We start from the raw sequence: 17,796 nt of genomic DNA, 5'->3' as shown, positions 1-17,796 counted from the left end.
AGGGAAACATGCATGTCTCAAAAAGTTGCGTTGAAATAACTCAATTCCCCGTAATCACTAATAAACTGCAATGTCCCCTGAGAGGGGACATCCGAGTGATATGCTAGAATTCCGATGTTCCCTGAGAGGGGACAGCGGAGTGCAAAGGGTTAAGGGCCTTAAGCAAACAATGTTCCCATCTCAAAGAAGAACAGTACTCTGTCCTCCAGAATCAGCACACCTTCAATACATATAGGCAGACAGCAACCCTTCAGAAGGTCACACTAACTCTAGATCCTCTTTTTGCAGACATATTTTCAATATCTGAAATGTACTGGTAGCATTTGCCCGCTGGGGAAAACAATCCTATTTTTGCATGGGAAATTAATCAGTCATATCAACTACATAAAATACTATACCATTTTATTTATATTTCTTACTTTTCATGTATGGTCAAAGCACACTGAAGACAGAAAGAATCCTTATCAAGTGCTTTGTAATTCTGGACAGTATAATAATACAATAATAAAATAATAAAAAATAATAAAATATAATGTGATTTTTCAGAACTAAGGCAATAGAATAGGAAAAAAAATGTAATGTCTGATTTCTAATTATCATATAGGTTTTTTTAAATGATGTGAAATTTTGACATTTCTGAATAGTAGTAGGAAAAAACACAAAACAAGTGAGAAAGAGAAGGCAATGTAAGAGGCCAGAGTAAACCCAATCAGCATCTCAAGAGGATAAGCACAAAAGTGTACCAATCAGCCAGAAGGTACCTTTGTTCAGAAGTTGAAGGAATTCAGGTGCTCTTTCCCGAAAAACCCTCTGAGCATCCTCAGCTTTCATGGATACTTCCTTTGTCTGCATCAGGAAAAAACCTAAATGAACCATCTGTGGAAAACAGAATTTCACTTAGATTTTAAAATGACCTTCTGAGATTAAAACAATATTTCCTAGTACATTTCTGTATAAAATATGACACAGTATGCTGAATTTTGTTTTCGTTATAACTCTAATTTGGGGTGTTTGCTATAACAGGTTTTCACATATACAAGATTCCTTCTTCCAGATGGGTAGTTCTGCTTAAGAACTGATACACAATGCCTACTGCTAAGATTAAGGATCAAACAAATGTGAATGATCCCTCAAAATTTTAACCCTTTTCGGTCCAACGTCGAGGCTGACTCGACAGACCAGACGCCAGGAGCAGGTCCAACGTCGAGGCTGAGGTCGACACCGCGAACTGGTTCAACATTCAATCCCGTCAATTAATTTGGACCAGACTGTTTGAATTCCAAAAATAAAATTGGACCGCAAAGGGTTTTAAATATAATTAAAAATTTTTTGACTGAAATGAATAGATGGAAACCTTAGTTTTGTGATAATGAAAGGAGAACGGTTAAGTAAATTATGGTGCATTGACATGATAAAATACCATAGTTCATTAAACATAACAAATAATAAAATGGGGAAAAGCTTGTATAACAATGTTAATTTTTAAAAACATGATACAAATTTATAGAATATAGCACAATAATGATAGATTATATTTATGGAGTACTTACTCTGTACCAGGCATTTTATGCACTTTAGGTACTATTATTATCCTCATTTTACAGATAAGAAAACTAAGGCACAGAGTGGTTAAGAAACCTGCCCAAGATCACACAACTATTAAGTAACAGAGTTATGATTAAAACCCAATTGATTGAGCCCAGCTGGTGTTGCTCAGTAGTTGAGCACTGGCCCATAAACCAGGAGGTCACGGTTCAATTCCCGGTCAAGGCACATGCCCAGGTTGCAGGCTCAATGCCCAGTAGCGGGCATGCAGGAGGCAGCCGATCAATGATTCTCTCTCATCATTGATGTTTCTATCTCTCCCTCTCTTTTCCTCTCTGAAATCAATAAAAACATTTTTTAAAATCTAATTACTTAAATACTATGCAGCTGTATAAAAGAAGGATCTCTTACTCTTTGCAACAGTATGGATGGACCTGAAATTTATTATGCCAAGTGAAATAAGCCAGTCAGAGAAGACAAATATCACATGATATCACTTATTTGTGGAATCTAATAAACAAAATAATTTGACCAACAAAATAAGTCCTGAGGCATGGAACAGACTGACATATCTGGGTGAGTGGGGAGTGGGAAGAGGTTAACCAAAGAACTTATATACTTGTATGCAAAGACCATGGACACAGATAATAGTGTGGTGAAGGCCTGGAGGAGGGTTATAGGGGCTGGGTGGAGGGAGGTAAAGCAGGGGAAAATGTGGGACATCTGTAATATTGTCAAAAATAAAAACACATATATATTTAAAAACCAATTAATCTGATTACAGACTAAATAAAAAAGATTGTTCTTAAAAAGAATATTCTTTAAAAGACTATTCAAAGTACAGTAAGTACATTATGATTTTTAAACATATTTCTACTCTTCTTTATTTCTATAGTTTTCTTCAATGAGTGCATATTAATTTTTAAAATAATTATTAGTTTTTAAAATGCAGTCATTCAGCCACTTCAGTTTTTAGCAAAGTGTACTGGGTTTTTGATATGAAAGTAACATATATGCTCAATAAAGAACATTTGAAAAAAAAACATCAACCAAGATGCATACTCAAAGACGTCACTGCCATATTGGCATACTTCCTTTGCATACTTCCTTTTACCCTCCCAGTTTACTTTCCCCCATTACAGAAATAATACATGTTCATTGCAAGATCCATAGAACTACAAAAATGAAAATACCTTTTGCTTAATTCACTTCCTAAGAATAACCATAACTGTTAATGTTTTAGTATCTATAACTTTTGAGACTTACCTACTTAAAATAGATCAGATAATTATATAATCTACAACTTTTCCACATAACTGTGAACATTTTCCAGTTATTCTATAAAATCAGTTTTAATGATTAATAGTATTTCATCCTATGACTACATTATTCCCATTCCATCAAATTGGATTCAAACTCAAATTATTTTTTCACAGCCCTCAATGCTAACTCAGGAAAAAAAAATTAAAAAGTAGCAGAAATTACATGGACATCACTGCCAGGTGATGACTGCAATATTACTTAAAACAATCCTACATCTGTTTCTAATTTTCTAGACTGCCCGTTACCTCTCATTTTATAGTCAGACACATAAACTGACAAAAGTAAGATGACTAATTCAAAATACCGTTACCTAAAAACAAATAATGAACTCTGAAACATGATTTCACTGTAAATATTTGAAGAGACTCTTTTTCATGAAAATTATTCTACTTTTAGAGACTTGAAAATAGTGGTAACTACCCAACTTGAATTATGTAACACTTCTAAACAATTCAAATTAGATTTATTCTAATTTATCCTGTGCATATCTGTGATCTAAGTAACAGCCAGCGAAACTCTGATTTTTAGGTGAGATAACCAAGGGCCCAGTACTTCTCTTGACTCCCTATGGAAGGTGTTTTTTGCTTTACCCAGCTTTTCGGGACCCTCTCAAGTTTTATACTTCCTATCTATAAAAGAAAAAAAACATTATGACATGTTTAATTTGTAGAAATAACTGAAACAAAATTCTGTGATACTCCTAGGGTTTAACAAAACCAGAGTTAGCAGTTCCAGTCTAAGACTGTTTAAGATATTTGTGTTATAATACAAAAAAGACTCGCTTTATTTTTTCCATCTCAGAATTAACTAGCTTCTACACATATTTTCCTAAGAACTTGAGCCTAATTTTAAAAAAATGCAATCTCTCTCTTAAGTCACTGGTTTTCAGCACGTTTTGATACCCTCTTCACATGTACTTGTCATTTCCTTCTTTTTGTTCTTTTTATTCCTTAATTTTGTGGTTTCAAAATTAGGTAGGACAACTAGCCAAAAAAGTCCCAGGGTTTTTCTTTCTAGGCTGGATGACAGTATCTGTCTTGACTCCATGTACTTTTGGTCACATTCCTGCTCCACAAGGCATTTATCAACTTTTCTTTACAACTGAGATGGCATAGTAGCATCAGACTTAAGGGTTAAGATGCAGCCTACAATGCCACATTACCTGGACTTAAGTAATGGCTCTGCATTTACCATGTGAGTGACTTTTGCAAGTTACGTACCCTCTCTCTGGCTCATTTCCCTTATCTGTAAAAAAAGGAACCATGACACCTATTTCATAGGTTATTATGAATTGAGTTAAACCACTTACAATAGTGCCCGATATATAGTAAACATTATATAAATGTTAGCTATTATTATTCTTATTAGATGTGTTTGTTTTAAATTATTTTGTATTCCAGAAGGATATCTAAAGAACCTCACTGGTCATATTGCTTTTGAGGGCACACAACACTGTCATTTTACACATCAGATACAAAGGTTAAGAACACCTGATGACTCATGAAGACATTGTTTATTTTGAGGGCTTTTTAAAAAATCTATTTTTATTGATTTTAGAGAGAGGAAGGGGAGGGATGGAGCAAGAGAAACAGATTGGCTGCCTCCTCTCCCTACTGGGGATCGAGCCCACAACCCAGGCATGTCCCCCGACTGGGAGTCGAACTGTGACCTCCTGGTTCATGGGCTGACACTCAATCACTGAGCCACACTGGCTGGGCTTGATGGCTTTTTTATTTAAACATTTTATATATATAAAAATAAATAAATAAATAAAAGCCTAAGCAGCCGTTAAGACCAAATGACTGGAACAACTGGAACTACCGGTCGCTATGACTCACACTGACCACCAGGGGGCAGATGCTCAATGCAGGAGCTGCCCCCTGGTGGTCAGTGCACTCCCACAGTAGGAGCGCCACTAAGCTGACTGACCCTTCCTGGTGGCCCACCAGCTTGGAGGCAGCCACTCACTCCCTCAGTAGTCTGCAGGTCCAATATCCGGAGAACAGGCCAGGCACTGATGGACCAGTGCTGCAGGCACGATCCCGACAGTGCCACTGGCCTCCTGGAAGTCGGCCTCAGGCACCACAGCTGCTTTCCTTCCCTAGACACTCCGCAAGGAAGAAACAATATAAAAGTGGCCGCCAGGTGGCTCCCGACAACTGGTGCAAATGTCAGCAGGACAGATCCGGATCCCGGGCTGGCAAGGGCATCCTACCGCCCGCCCGGAGGGCTGATCGCATCCCCTTCCCTCCACCACCTCGGGACCCCACCCGTGCACAGATTCGTGCACTGGGCCTCTAGTATTACCTACCAAAAAGGAATTTAACCTGAATAATTACACCTTTTGAAAACTATTTGTAGATTTTTTAAAATATATATATATATATATATAAATATATATATATATTATTGATTTTTTACAGAGAGAAAGGGAGAGGGATAGAGAGTTAGAAACATTGATGAGAGAGTATTTGTAGATTTTAAAAAACTGCTATATATTATAATGAAAAGATTTTCCTCTCAGATGTTGGATTAACATGTTATTAGATAACTCAAAGGCTAGAAACACTTTTTCTAGATCTTACCAGATTCATAGCATGTTTTCATCAGATTGGTATAATAAAAAAAATAAAATATCAAAGTCTTAAAATTATACTCTGGTTTCTGTTGTTTTGAAAACTAGATCTCAGACATACTTTGTAGATTTCAGACATGAGTTTTCTACATTGTAGACTGTATATCTACAAAAGGTAGTCATTTTTAGTGTTTTTTCCCTAAAAGTGTTCCTCTTGACATAACTGTTACAACTCTTTAAAAAGTCTAATCAAAAGAGACTTGCTGATATTTCCATTCACTTCTCCATTCCATGGAAGTTTGACTTTTTAAATTCAAACAGACTCCTCCTGAAGAATGTCTGATGAATGGATAATCAGATATACTGCCGCTGCCTCCCTACAGGAGCCCCTATCAACACAGGAACTGCTGCTTCTGGAGCCCCTAACCTCTACAGCCCCAGTTATATTTCAAGTGGAAGCTGCTACCCAAAGAACCTTTCTCTATCCACAAACTCACCAAAAGCCCCTGTTCATGAGCCCATGACCTCTGCTATCCCAGCTCCCACCTCATTCTTCTGCACCAACCTCTCCTTCATGGCAATAGGGCAAAGGACAAAAAGAAAAGTAATGTAAAGGTTGCTCTCATGGTCACAACAGGCTCTGAAAGTTGTATTCCTAAATGTCTTTCCCACTTCCTGACCAATTAAAACTCGAAGTAAATTTCCCCACTAAATAATTATAAAAGGTCAAGCTTTACTATGCAGTACTACACTTTGTGAACTTCCGTGGAAATCATTTATTATAAAGAAGGAGCCCTAACCAGTTTGGCTCAGCGGATAGAGCGTCAGCCTGCGGACTCAAGGGTCCCAGGTTCGATTCCGGTCAAGGGCATGTACCTTGGTTGCAGGCACATCCCCAGTGGGGAGTGTGCAGGAGGCAGCTGATTGATGTTTCTCTCTCATCGATGTTTCTAACTCTCTATCCCTCTCCCTTCCTCTCTGTAAAAAATCAATAAAATATATTAAAAAAAAAGAATGGAAGTTCTCTGAGGGCAGAGAATTTTGTCAATGTATCTCCAACCCCAGCATATACTATATTTCAACAGCTCTAAGTTGCCATCAATTGTAAGATGCATTTCAGATAACAAAAATGTACAAAAACAAATGGGCATCCTATAATCAATGAAATATAGTAACAGAGTAACTCGCATGTAATACGTGCTTAATAAATGCTTACTGAATGGGATTATATTTTTAAAAATTTTCTTTGGGAAAGTATTTTGAAACCTAAACATTCAGCTTACAGATAAATCTGTAGGGGAGAAAAGACTATAACTTAAGGATTATCTGTATTTCTCATAGCCAAGTTGAAAAGAATGAAAGTTCTCTGCAAAGTGGTGTGTTTCTAACCAGGTGTATGTTCATCTCTCTTCTCTCTCTCCTTACCTCATCAATTAGTTTCATGGCATTTGCGATAGTATAATCACCAGCAAATAATACCACTAGGCATGATTCATCACTGTTCTTCTGTCTCTGACCCTGGGTTACCGGAACGATACTTCTATTGGCTTCTGTGGAAATGCGGACAGCTTGGAGCTCATTGGTAGTAGGTAGAGGAACATAGTCGTGAATAACAGCATTTTCTGGAAGAAGGCTCCAGTTGACTTCTCCAGACACAGGTGTAAAGTCATGGATATTACTCCAGTTATTATTGAAGATACTTAGCCCTGCATCTTTGAACTGGAAAGCTAATTCAGGGTAGTACCATTGAAAACAGCCAAACTTGATATTTGTGGAAGACTCAATAATGGGTTGAGTGGCACAGCACAAAAAGACTTCCAGCTTTCTACAGTCCCGCACACGAAACTGTTGGCAGGCCAGTGCGCACTTGCAATCTCTGCAATTGCGGAAAAACACACTGCCTTTCACAGGTCCCAGAAAAATGACGCAGTTAGTACAGTCATCAATAGTAATTGTAGCAGAGTGATCAAAAATATAGATGTTACAGCTCTCACAGTCTTGAATGAGAAACTGTTGTCCTGCCACCTTCCCAGGTAAGCGACCCACTGTTTCATTCTTCAGTCCATTGAACATGTAGTCTTTTGGATCAACCTGCGGGGACAAAACACAGACCTTGAGTATTATTAACATCATTTAATAAATATTAGTTGTCTATTGGGTGCCAGGCATAATTCTTAGTGCTAAAATAATACTTCCTACTCTCACTGACTGTAGCATAGTTAGAAAATGAATAGAATATTTTTTTTTCAAAAGGCATGAGGGAAAAACAGGAGGAAACTGTTATAGATAAAGGAAGACTCAAGGACATATCAACCAATGTGTGGATAGTATTTGGATCCTGTTTCAACATACCAACTGTAAAAACACTTTTTTGAAACAACTGAAGAAATTCTCACATATACACACAGAATACTGCATAATATTAAGGAATATTTCAGCTCTGACCTTTTTCTTTAATGTTTTTTTTTATTGATTTCAGAGAGAGGAAGGGAGAGGGATAGAGGGATAGAAACATAAATGATGAGAGAGAATAACTGATCAGCTGCCTCCTGCATGCCACCTACTGGGGATTGAGCCCCAAACCCGGGCATGTGCCCTGACCATGGGTTGACTTCAAACACTGAGCCACACCAGCCCAGCCTGACCCGTTTTCTTTTTCTGATGCTTTACTTTTAAAACTTCTGCTTCTTAAAAAATTTCTGAAATTGGAAGTGCACCCACATAGAAATATATTTCTCTATCCTTCCATAAATTAATGAATGGGTCTTAGCATCTAAACCCTGATTGATTTCTGCAATATACTCCAGAAAATGGAAGAACCTGAAGGTACAAGTTTGAGTCAAACATTTATTGAGCTATTCCTACAATGTAATTTTTCAAATGCCACCATTTCTATCGTTAGATACTCTAATCTAAAGCTCACATAATTTTATAAATAGTATGCCTGGAATCAGTCAGATTCCTTTTTTAAAGTTTAACTGGCCTATCAAAATATAGTCACTAAAAGGGCATTTTTCCAAATTACTTTTGAATCTACTTGCACTGTTTTACCTCTTTGTGGGTATATAAATTTTATGCAGAACTATTCATGCACCAGAAACAGGCTCTCATAGATACAGTACTAAAAATCCAATCATTTAATCACTGTAATCATTAGCAAACTATCTTAAAGTTATTTACTCAATATTGCACAATAAATGTGGTACTTGTTTTACATAATGCATTAGAAGGAACACTGGTCTGTAGCATGAGGATGTATTTAATCTTTGACACCAGACACTTGATCTACTGGCATCTTGATCTTGGACTTCCCAACCTCTAGAACTGTGAGAAAATTTTCTGTTGTTTAAGCCACCCAACCTATGGTATTTTGTTTTAGCATCCCAAGCCAACTAAGTGTGGCTGCCATAGCAAAATAATACAGACTGGGTAACTCAGATAACAGAAATTTATTTCTCACATTTTTGGGGGCTGGAAAGTCCAAGATCAAGGTACCATCAGGGTTGGTTTCTGGTAAGAAATTTCTTCCTGGCTTGAAGATGACTGCCTTCCTCCTATATCCTCACATGGCCTTTCCTTGGTGGGTACAGGGCAAGTTCTCTGATGTCTCTTAGAAGGACACTAATCCTATCAGATCAGGACCCCACCCTTAGGACCTCATTTAACCTTAATTACTTCCTCATCTCCAAATGCAGACACACTGGGAGTTAGGGTTTCTTCATATGAATTTGGAGGGTGGGGGCAGAAACATTCAGTCCATAACAGCTGCCAATGCTGAGGAGTTCAATGTAATTTACTATTCTTCTAAGAATTTTCTCTGGACACTTCAGTTCTTGTTCATGGAGAGAAATTAATCCTATAGCTAAAGAATTCTATAGTATAAAATTATCTGGACTCTCGATATGGTCTATAAAGAAGAAATTTAGGACTTATGTTGCTGTACTTTTTGAACAATTACTCAAAGTTCTTTAAAATAAAAGTTATAAACAACCTTAAGCTTAGTACCATAATAATGTTGCAAGTAAAGTGCCTAAAATCACAAGCATGGAAAGGCCATGCTTTAAACTACCTTTTTCACAAGAGCCACTTATGAAGTAGGTTAGTTTAGGCTGTATTTCTTACTATGATCTGTAAAAGGTGATGGATATACTTTCAAAATCAGAGAAATGTTTCAGGAGTTGGAATTCACCTGATACAGCTACTAAACTAAGTTAAACATTATTTCCCTAACAGAAGACAAAAGTGAACATCTTAATCTTTTACTGAGTAGTGATATAAAATTTTCATTGAAATTCATCTCACAGTTAAACTTCCATCATGATGATCTGAGATGAAATAATGGAATTTGTTAATTTAAATGGAAATCCAGTCATGATAGAAGTTCAAAATAAGACCCAGGAGTATAAGAAACGCTATATAGGTTCCAGCCACCATTCTAAGTGCTTTATAATTATTCACTCAATCCTCATAAAAATCCCTATGAGGGTTGTGCACTATAATTATCTCTGTTTTATAGATGAGAAAATTGAGGCCTCCAGAGGCTAAATAACTTGCCCAAGGTCATGGGGTAAATGCTTGAGCTCAGTCTCAGACCTAGGCAGCCTGGCTCCTAAGTACACAACTATATTCAAACAGAAACCAATAGGTGTGTAAATCAATGGCACAGAATAAAGAGTTCAAAAATAGACTTACATATTTATTGACAAAGGCAATTCAATAAAGAAAGGATAGTCTTTTCAACAATTGGTGCTGGAACAACTGGACATCTATATGTAAAAAATAAAAAGTATCTCCCATACCTTGCACCATATATAACAATTAACTCAGGATGGATCATAAGTCCTACATATAAAACCCAAAACTGTAAAACTTCTAGCAGAAAACAGAGGCGAAAAAATTTTTGTAACCTTAGGTAAAGATTTCCTAGATGTGAAACCAAAAACACAATCCGAAAAGGAAAAAATTTATAATTGGACTTTTATCAAATTGAAAACTTATGTTCTTCAAAAGACACTGTTAAGAGAAGACAAATCACTAACTGGGAAAATTTTTGCAAATTTTTATATGACAAGGGACTTATATCTAGGATATATAAAAAAAACTCTCAAAACTCAACAAAAAGAGAACAAATAACCCAGTAAAAATGGTAAAGATTTTAATAAACACTTCACCAAAGGAAATATATGGATGGCAAATGAGTACATGGAAAAATGCTCAAAATCACTAGTTATTGGGAAATGCAAATTAAACCACAAAGGCAAATTAAACTAGATTCCTATTAGAATGGCTAAAAGTTTTTTTTAAAAACTGAACATACCAAGTTCAAATGAGGAAGAGCAACTGGATCTCTCATACATTGCTGATGGGAATGCAAAATGGCACAGCCACTTCGGAAACTAGTTTGGCAGTTTCTTATAAAAGTTTAATATACAGTTTCCATATGACTCAGCAATCCCACTTCTAGGTATTCACCCAAGTGAAATGAAAACTTACGTTCACTCAAAAACCTGTATGCAAAGATTTATGGTAGCTTTATTTATAGGTACTAACACTGGAAACAACCCAAATGTCCTTCAACTGGTGAATGGATAAACAAACATGGTACCATCCATACAGTGAAATACAACTCAGCTATAAAAAGGAACTCCTGATACATGCATGAATCTTAAACGTATCATGCTAAGTGAAAGAAGCCAGACTCAAAGGTTATCTATAATAATAAAAGCATAATATGCTAATTAGACTGGAGGTCCTTCCGGACAACCTTCTGGACGAAGCCGTAGTGGCGGGGGCCGAGGCAGAGGCGGCCTCCGAAGCAGCGGGGGCCAAGCCCCTTGCATGAATTTCGTGCATCGGGCATCTAGTATATTCTATGATTCCATTTATATGATATTCTCAAAAAGACAACAGCAAACTGATCAGAGCCTGGAGGCAGGGTTGACTACAAAAGAGCATGAGGATATTTAGGAGGATGATGGAACTGTTCTATATCTTGATTGTGGTGCTAATTACTGACTATTCACTTAAAAGGATAAATTTAAGGTATGTAAATTATGCTTTAATTAAAATAAACAAATTACTTAAAATTTAAACACTAAGTCAGTTTCAGGGTCACTATGTAACTGAAAGGTTACTTCACACAAATGTAAATATCAGTGCCACGTAATTACAGAAATAATAAATACCAGTACCTTGACCTTTATACACTGATGATGAGAGAAGATGAAGTATTATATTTATACTAGAGGTCCGATGCACAAAATTCGTGCAAGGGGCTTGGCCCTCACAGCCGCGGCTTCGTCCGGAGGTCATTCTGCTGTTTGGTCTAATTAGCATATTAGTTCTTTATTATATAGGATTAGCTCACATGTTACTAAATACATAAACACAAAATAGAATTATAAAATTTTAGAATTGGAAAGGATTCTCCACTATCAACTAATCTAACCTTAATTTAATTTTATATCTTATCACATTCCCTTTGTTCACCCAGATTTGCCTGAATGCTTCTAGCAATGCTTACCTCCCCTCATGAGATGCTCAAAGAATTACAGAACTGAAAGGAATCTTAGGAAAATGGGGGCTAGAAAAGCTAAATTATTTTATCAGTGAGGTGAAGTGGAGTGCAGAATACAAATTAAAACCCAGTTCCACACACTTTCTACTCCCTGTGCTTTTCCCCTTTATCAAAATTTTATGAGTGAAGAAATTGTAATGCTGCTGGTGGAAATGTAAAATCATACAGACACTTTGAAAAACAGTTCGGCCCAACCGGAGTGGCTCAGTTGATTGAGCGTTGTCCTGTGCAGCGAAGGGCTATTGGTTTGATTTTCAATCAAGGGCACGTACCTGAACTTCAGATTCCATCCCCAACCCCGGTTGAGGCATGTTGGGGAGGCAACCTATTGATGTGTCTCTGTCACATTGATGTTTCTCTCTTCTCTCCTCCCTCCCTCCCTTCTACTCTTTCTGAAAATCAATGGAAAAAACATCCTTGGGTGAGGATTAACAACAACAAAATAAAATAAAAAGGTAGAAACAACCTGAATGCCTATCAACTGATCAATGGATAAATGCATAAAATATCTATTCTATAGAATGTTATTGAGCAATAAAAAAGAATAAAGTACTGATACATGCTACAGTAGGATGATTTCAAAAACATGCTAATTGAAAGAAGCCAGTATCAAAATACCACATATTGTATTATTCCACTTATAAATGTTCAAAGCAGGCAAAGCTACAGAGATAGAAAGTAAAAGTGTGGTTTACAGAGGCTGAAGAGAAGGGGAGTGGGTATGGGTTTCTTTTGTGAGGGATAAAAATGTTCTAAAATTAGATCATAGTGATGCTAACATAACCCTGTGAACTTATTAAAATAATGAATTGTACACTTTAAATGAGTGAAAGGTATGGTATATGACTTATATATCTCTCAGTAAAGCTATTTAAAATGAATAAACAAAGAACTATTTATTTCCTTAAAAAAACACAACTTTATGTAAAGGATTTAAAAAGTATGTTAACAAATTCTCTGACACTCCTCCCATCAAGAGGTCTTCTTCCCTTGGATGTGGGTGGACATTTGTGGTCGATATAGCTTCACTTAAGAGGCTAGGTCAGTGATTCTCAACCTTCTGGCCCTTTAAATACAGTTCCTCATGCTGTGACCCAACCATAAAATTATTTTCGTTGCTACTTCATAACTGTCATGTTGCTACTGTTATGAATCGTCATGTAAATATCTGATATGCAGGATGGTCTTAGGCAACCCCTGTGAAAGGGTCGTTCGACCGCCAAAGGGGTCGTGACCCACAGGTTGAGAACCGCTGGGCTAGGTAGAAAAAGCCATGCAGCTTCTACCAGTTTCTCTTTAGGACACTTGCCCCTGAAGCCCTGCCATCATGCTGTGCGGAAGCCTGGCGTACCTGATGAGGCCCCTGGCCCCAGGCTGAGCTCCTAGATCAGGGGTGGGCAAACTTTTTGACTCGAGGGCCACAATGGGTTCTTAAACTGGACCGGAGGGCCGGAACAAAAGCATGGATGGAGTGTTTGTGTGAACTAATATAAATTCAAAGTAAACATCATTACATAAAAGGGTACGGTCTTTTTTTTTTTTAGTTTTATTCATTTCAAACGGGCCGTAGTTTGCCCACGGCTGTCCTAGCTGAAAGCCAGCATCAACTTGCTAGCCAGCTCTGTGATTAAGCCATATTGAAAGCAGATCCTCCAGCCCCCTAGTCAAGCTGCCCCAGCTGATGCCACAGAGAGCAGAGAGCCAACCCTAATAAGCCCTACACAAATTGCAGAGTTGTGAAAAAATAAATACTTGCCATTATTCTAAGCCATTAAGTTTTGAGTGGTTTGGTACACAGCAATGGATAACCAGAATACCTTATGTACTTAAACGGCTAAAAACAGCATCTAGCCCCCTACTCAATGCAGACACTTCTTTCTGATCTGAATGTTTCACTAACATTGAGATCAGTTACTAAAAAAGCCACACTTCCACTGATGAACAACTCGGAATTATGACGTGCTTTATGTTAAGACCAATTCTGTCCTTCCCTACATCTGGTCTATTTCTATCCTCAGAGGTAACCATTACTGTCTAATCCCTCTTCCTAAGAGCAGGCCTTTATTAAATAGTAGAGGAATCTTTAGCACTGTCCCATGTTATAGCCAAGGAACGGGAAATGCACGAATTGGCTGCTTTATCCAAAGTTCCATAACAGACACTGAATTAAAAAATGCAGTTACTTGAATCTCTGGTATAAGGCTTTTGTTTAGCATTATCCTATCCTATATAATAAAAGGCCAATATACAAATCGACCAAACAGCGGAATGACCAGTCGCTATGATGCACACTGACCACCAGGGGGCAGACGCTCAATGCAGGAACTGCCTCCTGGTGGTCAGTGTGCTCTCACAGGGGGAGCACAGCTCAGCCAGAAGCCCTGAGCCGGGGAGCGGGCCTAAGCTGTCAGTTGGACATCCCCCGAGGACTCCTGGACTGCGAGAAGGCGCAGGCCGGGATGAGGGACCCCCCCCCCCCAGTGCACTAATTTCGTGCACCGAGCCTCTAGTTCCTATAGAATATAGAATATGAGACAGATGTAACGGATACAAGATGTGCTGTCCATACTCAAAATCACAAATTTCATACTTATGCCATCATTTCTATCATCTAGGAGGAGTATTGGTATGACTAAGTGGAAAATGAAGACTACTTTTCTGTACCACTCCACTCCTCTTCCCTCTGGTTGTACTAAAATATTCAACTCAAAAAAGCTAGTCAGCTCTTCAAGGGCAGGGGTAATTCTTCTAATTTTGATTCTTCCCTGGTATTTGAGTACATATACATATTGAATACTTTGCATTGCTATGGGAGGCAGCATATGAATAAAAGGATAAAAGCGTTTCTTTCCAAATGATTTAAACACAGATCTTACAATCCAAAAATATTTCTCACTATGTCAATGTAGTAACTGTACAGTTTTTTCCCCCCCGAAGTCAGCAGCAATAGAAAATGAACTTCTTACACTCTTGATTACAGTATCAGTCACCATGACAACACTTAGTCCACAAACATTCTTTCTAATTGAGACCATTTCTCCTAGCTCCAGTCCCCTAAGACTGGCCCAATTACACAACTCAAAACCCAAAACCCAGAGGGTGCCTCTCAATAAAGATACTCTGATTACACAACGTAAGGAAAAATTTAAACATGCTTTTTCCAAGTTGTGAGGAAACTTTTCAGGCACCACATTTTGTTTTTACACCTAAAGTCTTGCCAGCTGAATAGTAATTGTCTGATATAATTTTAAAACTGCATATGCTATACTCCATGATCACATTATACAAACGATTCTGTTAATATTCATGCAACATCTCATTTATGTTCTATGGGCTGTATTTGCATTCTGTTGCTTTTAAGGTACAGTTAAAATCTTCTGAGAGCAAGAAAAACCATGTTAACCTCAGTAACAGCATCATTAGACTAATACAGAACATTTGCACACTAGCCCAAATGGGCCTCATGAGAGGTAAGAAACTAGAAAAAAAATCTTTAAATCATATAAAATGTAGCAGGCTATCATAAATGATGAAAAAATGGTGGTGCCTCCATTATCTTGAAATGTAAGCTAGTAATTCTCTCTCTAATAGTCCAAAAGATTTTAAAATGGGGCTGTGTTTCAGAATCTAATGCACATTTAGAAAAAGTCTGATTAGTTGAGTTGATCAAGATTTTAACTTTTACTATAAACATACCCAAAAGCATGAGCTTATTTTACATACCGAGTAACATTTCTTACATCTCTACAACTAAAGAACCTAGTAGTGGTCCCAAAGAATGTTCCCTGTAAACTGAAAGTTTCCTGTATGCTCATTTTGGGGGGGAAAAGCTTAGATGTTGGCATCCCCTCTTCTATTTTCAATGAGTTTACTTAGTCAAAGAGCAAAAGAAAAAAAAAAACAACCTACAGGACACACCCATTTATCTGAAAGGAGCAAGATTAACTAAAAAGTGAGATTCCAAGTAACCCGAACATCATGTTAATGAAGTTTAATTGTAAAACAATTTATTATGACGTAATGACTCAAAGGGCAACCAAGATGACTCTAAATAAAAACACAAAAGCACTTTAGTTTAGTTTTGGGCCTATGATGTCAAAACAAAAAGCTAACATAAAAACAAATACACAGTCTTCTCTATGGTAGACAGTTGAAGCTTAAACAGCATTGTTAGAAATACTAGGGCTGAGCAAATGAGTCTTTAAAAATGCCCACCAATAATTTTAAACCATAGGTATAATCTTCTTGTACGACAGGAAGCACATTACTTTCCATTCCTATATTATAAAATGCTGCTATAATTAAGGATAAGAGAGAATAAATACGCCATGAAACCCAGGAACAATCTGAAAGACAGGAGCAGAAATACGGGGCTGAGCATCCACTTTCTTAAATCTGGCACTTGGAGAACCGAGTTCACACGAATACATTCTTCTGGGGATTGGAAATCACACAGGCAGGTCTACGAAATCAAAACATTAACAAGAAATTTCCTATAAAGCATTTGTGGATAAAGATATGTTAAGTTAACCAGGGAGAAGAAGTTAACTTCATGACACCCATTTAAAAAAAACTCTCTCATTTTGTTTGGAAGAAAAAAAATGGATACATCTATAAAGTCTTTTACTAAACACAAATGGAGAACTATGGAGAAAGAGGAAGCCTTATGAAATTGATGACTAAGTGTGTTTTGTGCAAGAGTGGACATTTTCCAAGTTTGTAAAAATTGTTTGGCTCTATGTGAAAATAAACATGAGAGCGTTTTCATGCATTTCAAGCAATTCGTAAATTCTGCCTGCTTCATGCTAGTTACCCAGTCTGGACACACATTCCACGACTGATCCGATTTTTATGACTCCTTTCGGGTCACTGAAGGGGCGGGAAGCCGCCCGTGGAACAGCCCGCGGGTGTGAGCCAAGCCAGCAGTGAAACAGGCCAATAGGTACCGGAGCGACTTACCGGCCCGGGGCGGACAAAAGACACAACGGCCCCAGGAAGCACACGAGCCGCGAGAGAGATGAGAATCAGTCCCGTGTGTAACTCGAGGACCCGACCCAACCCCACTCGCTCGGCGCTGCCCGGAGAAACGAGCAGATTGGAGCCTCGGGGCACGGCCGGCTCGCCTTCCTCCCCAGGACTCCATCCTGGGACCGTGAGGGTGTGGAGCGGAGGGCGAGCCCCCGGGGAGTGAACTTGGGCATCTACCGGGTCAACAGCTCAGCCCCCTCAGCGCCGTCCGGTCCTCTGGGGTCCCGCCCGCTTCTTCGATCCCCCCAAAAGTCATCCATCCCGACTTCCAATACCGGAGGGAGGGAGGGGGGAGGAGGGGGCGAGAGAGAGACAGCCAGCTGTTCGGTCGCTCCCCTCCGCCCTCCCGGATCACAAGGGACCCCGGCGGGGCGGCTGGGGGCGGGGGGGAGGGGTCCAGCGAGCAGCGGCCGCGGGACCCGGGTTACCTTCTCGCGCTGGTCCCAGCTGTACTGCTTCGGCGGCTCCTCCTCGCCCTGGGGCTGCGCTTCTTTCTCCGAATTCCGCCTCTTGGAGAAGCAGCAGCCCATGGTCCCGGCTGGGGGACTCCCGGCCGCTCCTCCCGGCCGGCCCGCTCGCTCAGGCGCCCCCGGAGCGTGGCGTGCAGCCCGCGCGCCCGGTCCCCGCGGCTCTCCGGTCCCCGCCTCACGGAACGGCCCGGCCGCCCGCAGCCCAGTCAGCCCGCTAGGCCTAACACCCCGACTCCCCTTCCCTCTCAGTCTCCCCGACGACCCGCCACGGGCTATGT

General features: G+C 39.0%; 1 protein-coding gene across 6 annotated transcripts in view; it reads right to left on the bottom strand.

Moving 5' to 3' along the window:
* RP2 (RP2, ARL3 GTPase activating protein) overlaps window positions 1–17,796 on the bottom strand; it is a 29,968-nt gene extending 12,172 nt beyond the window's left edge. The window contains exons 1-3 of one of the 6 annotated variants that reach the window (XR_002829742.1): window positions 17,477–17,790; window positions 6,869–7,534; window positions 762–876 (exon numbers count right to left, since the gene is read on the bottom strand). Coding sequence is in view for 5 of the 6 variants with exons in the window: in XM_014457442.2 (XP_014312928.1) it covers window positions 762–876; window positions 6,869–7,534; window positions 17,477–17,578 (883 nt within the window). In the remaining variant the exon portion in view is untranslated. Of the gene's footprint in view, window positions 1–761; window positions 877–6,868; window positions 7,535–17,476 lie in introns of all 6 variants that reach the window. The other 5 variants (XM_023755401.1, XM_014457442.2, XM_023755400.1 and 2 more) reach the window with 5 other exon arrangements.

Source organism: Myotis lucifugus, unplaced genomic scaffold (assembly GCF_000147115.1).
Source record: "Myotis lucifugus unplaced genomic scaffold, Myoluc2.0 scaffold_76, whole genome shotgun sequence".
NCBI classification, from domain to species: domain Eukaryota; kingdom Metazoa; phylum Chordata; class Mammalia; order Chiroptera; family Vespertilionidae; genus Myotis; species Myotis lucifugus.
Note: the sequence above shows the minus strand (reverse complement) of the source record. Positions and strands in the feature narration are given on the sequence as shown.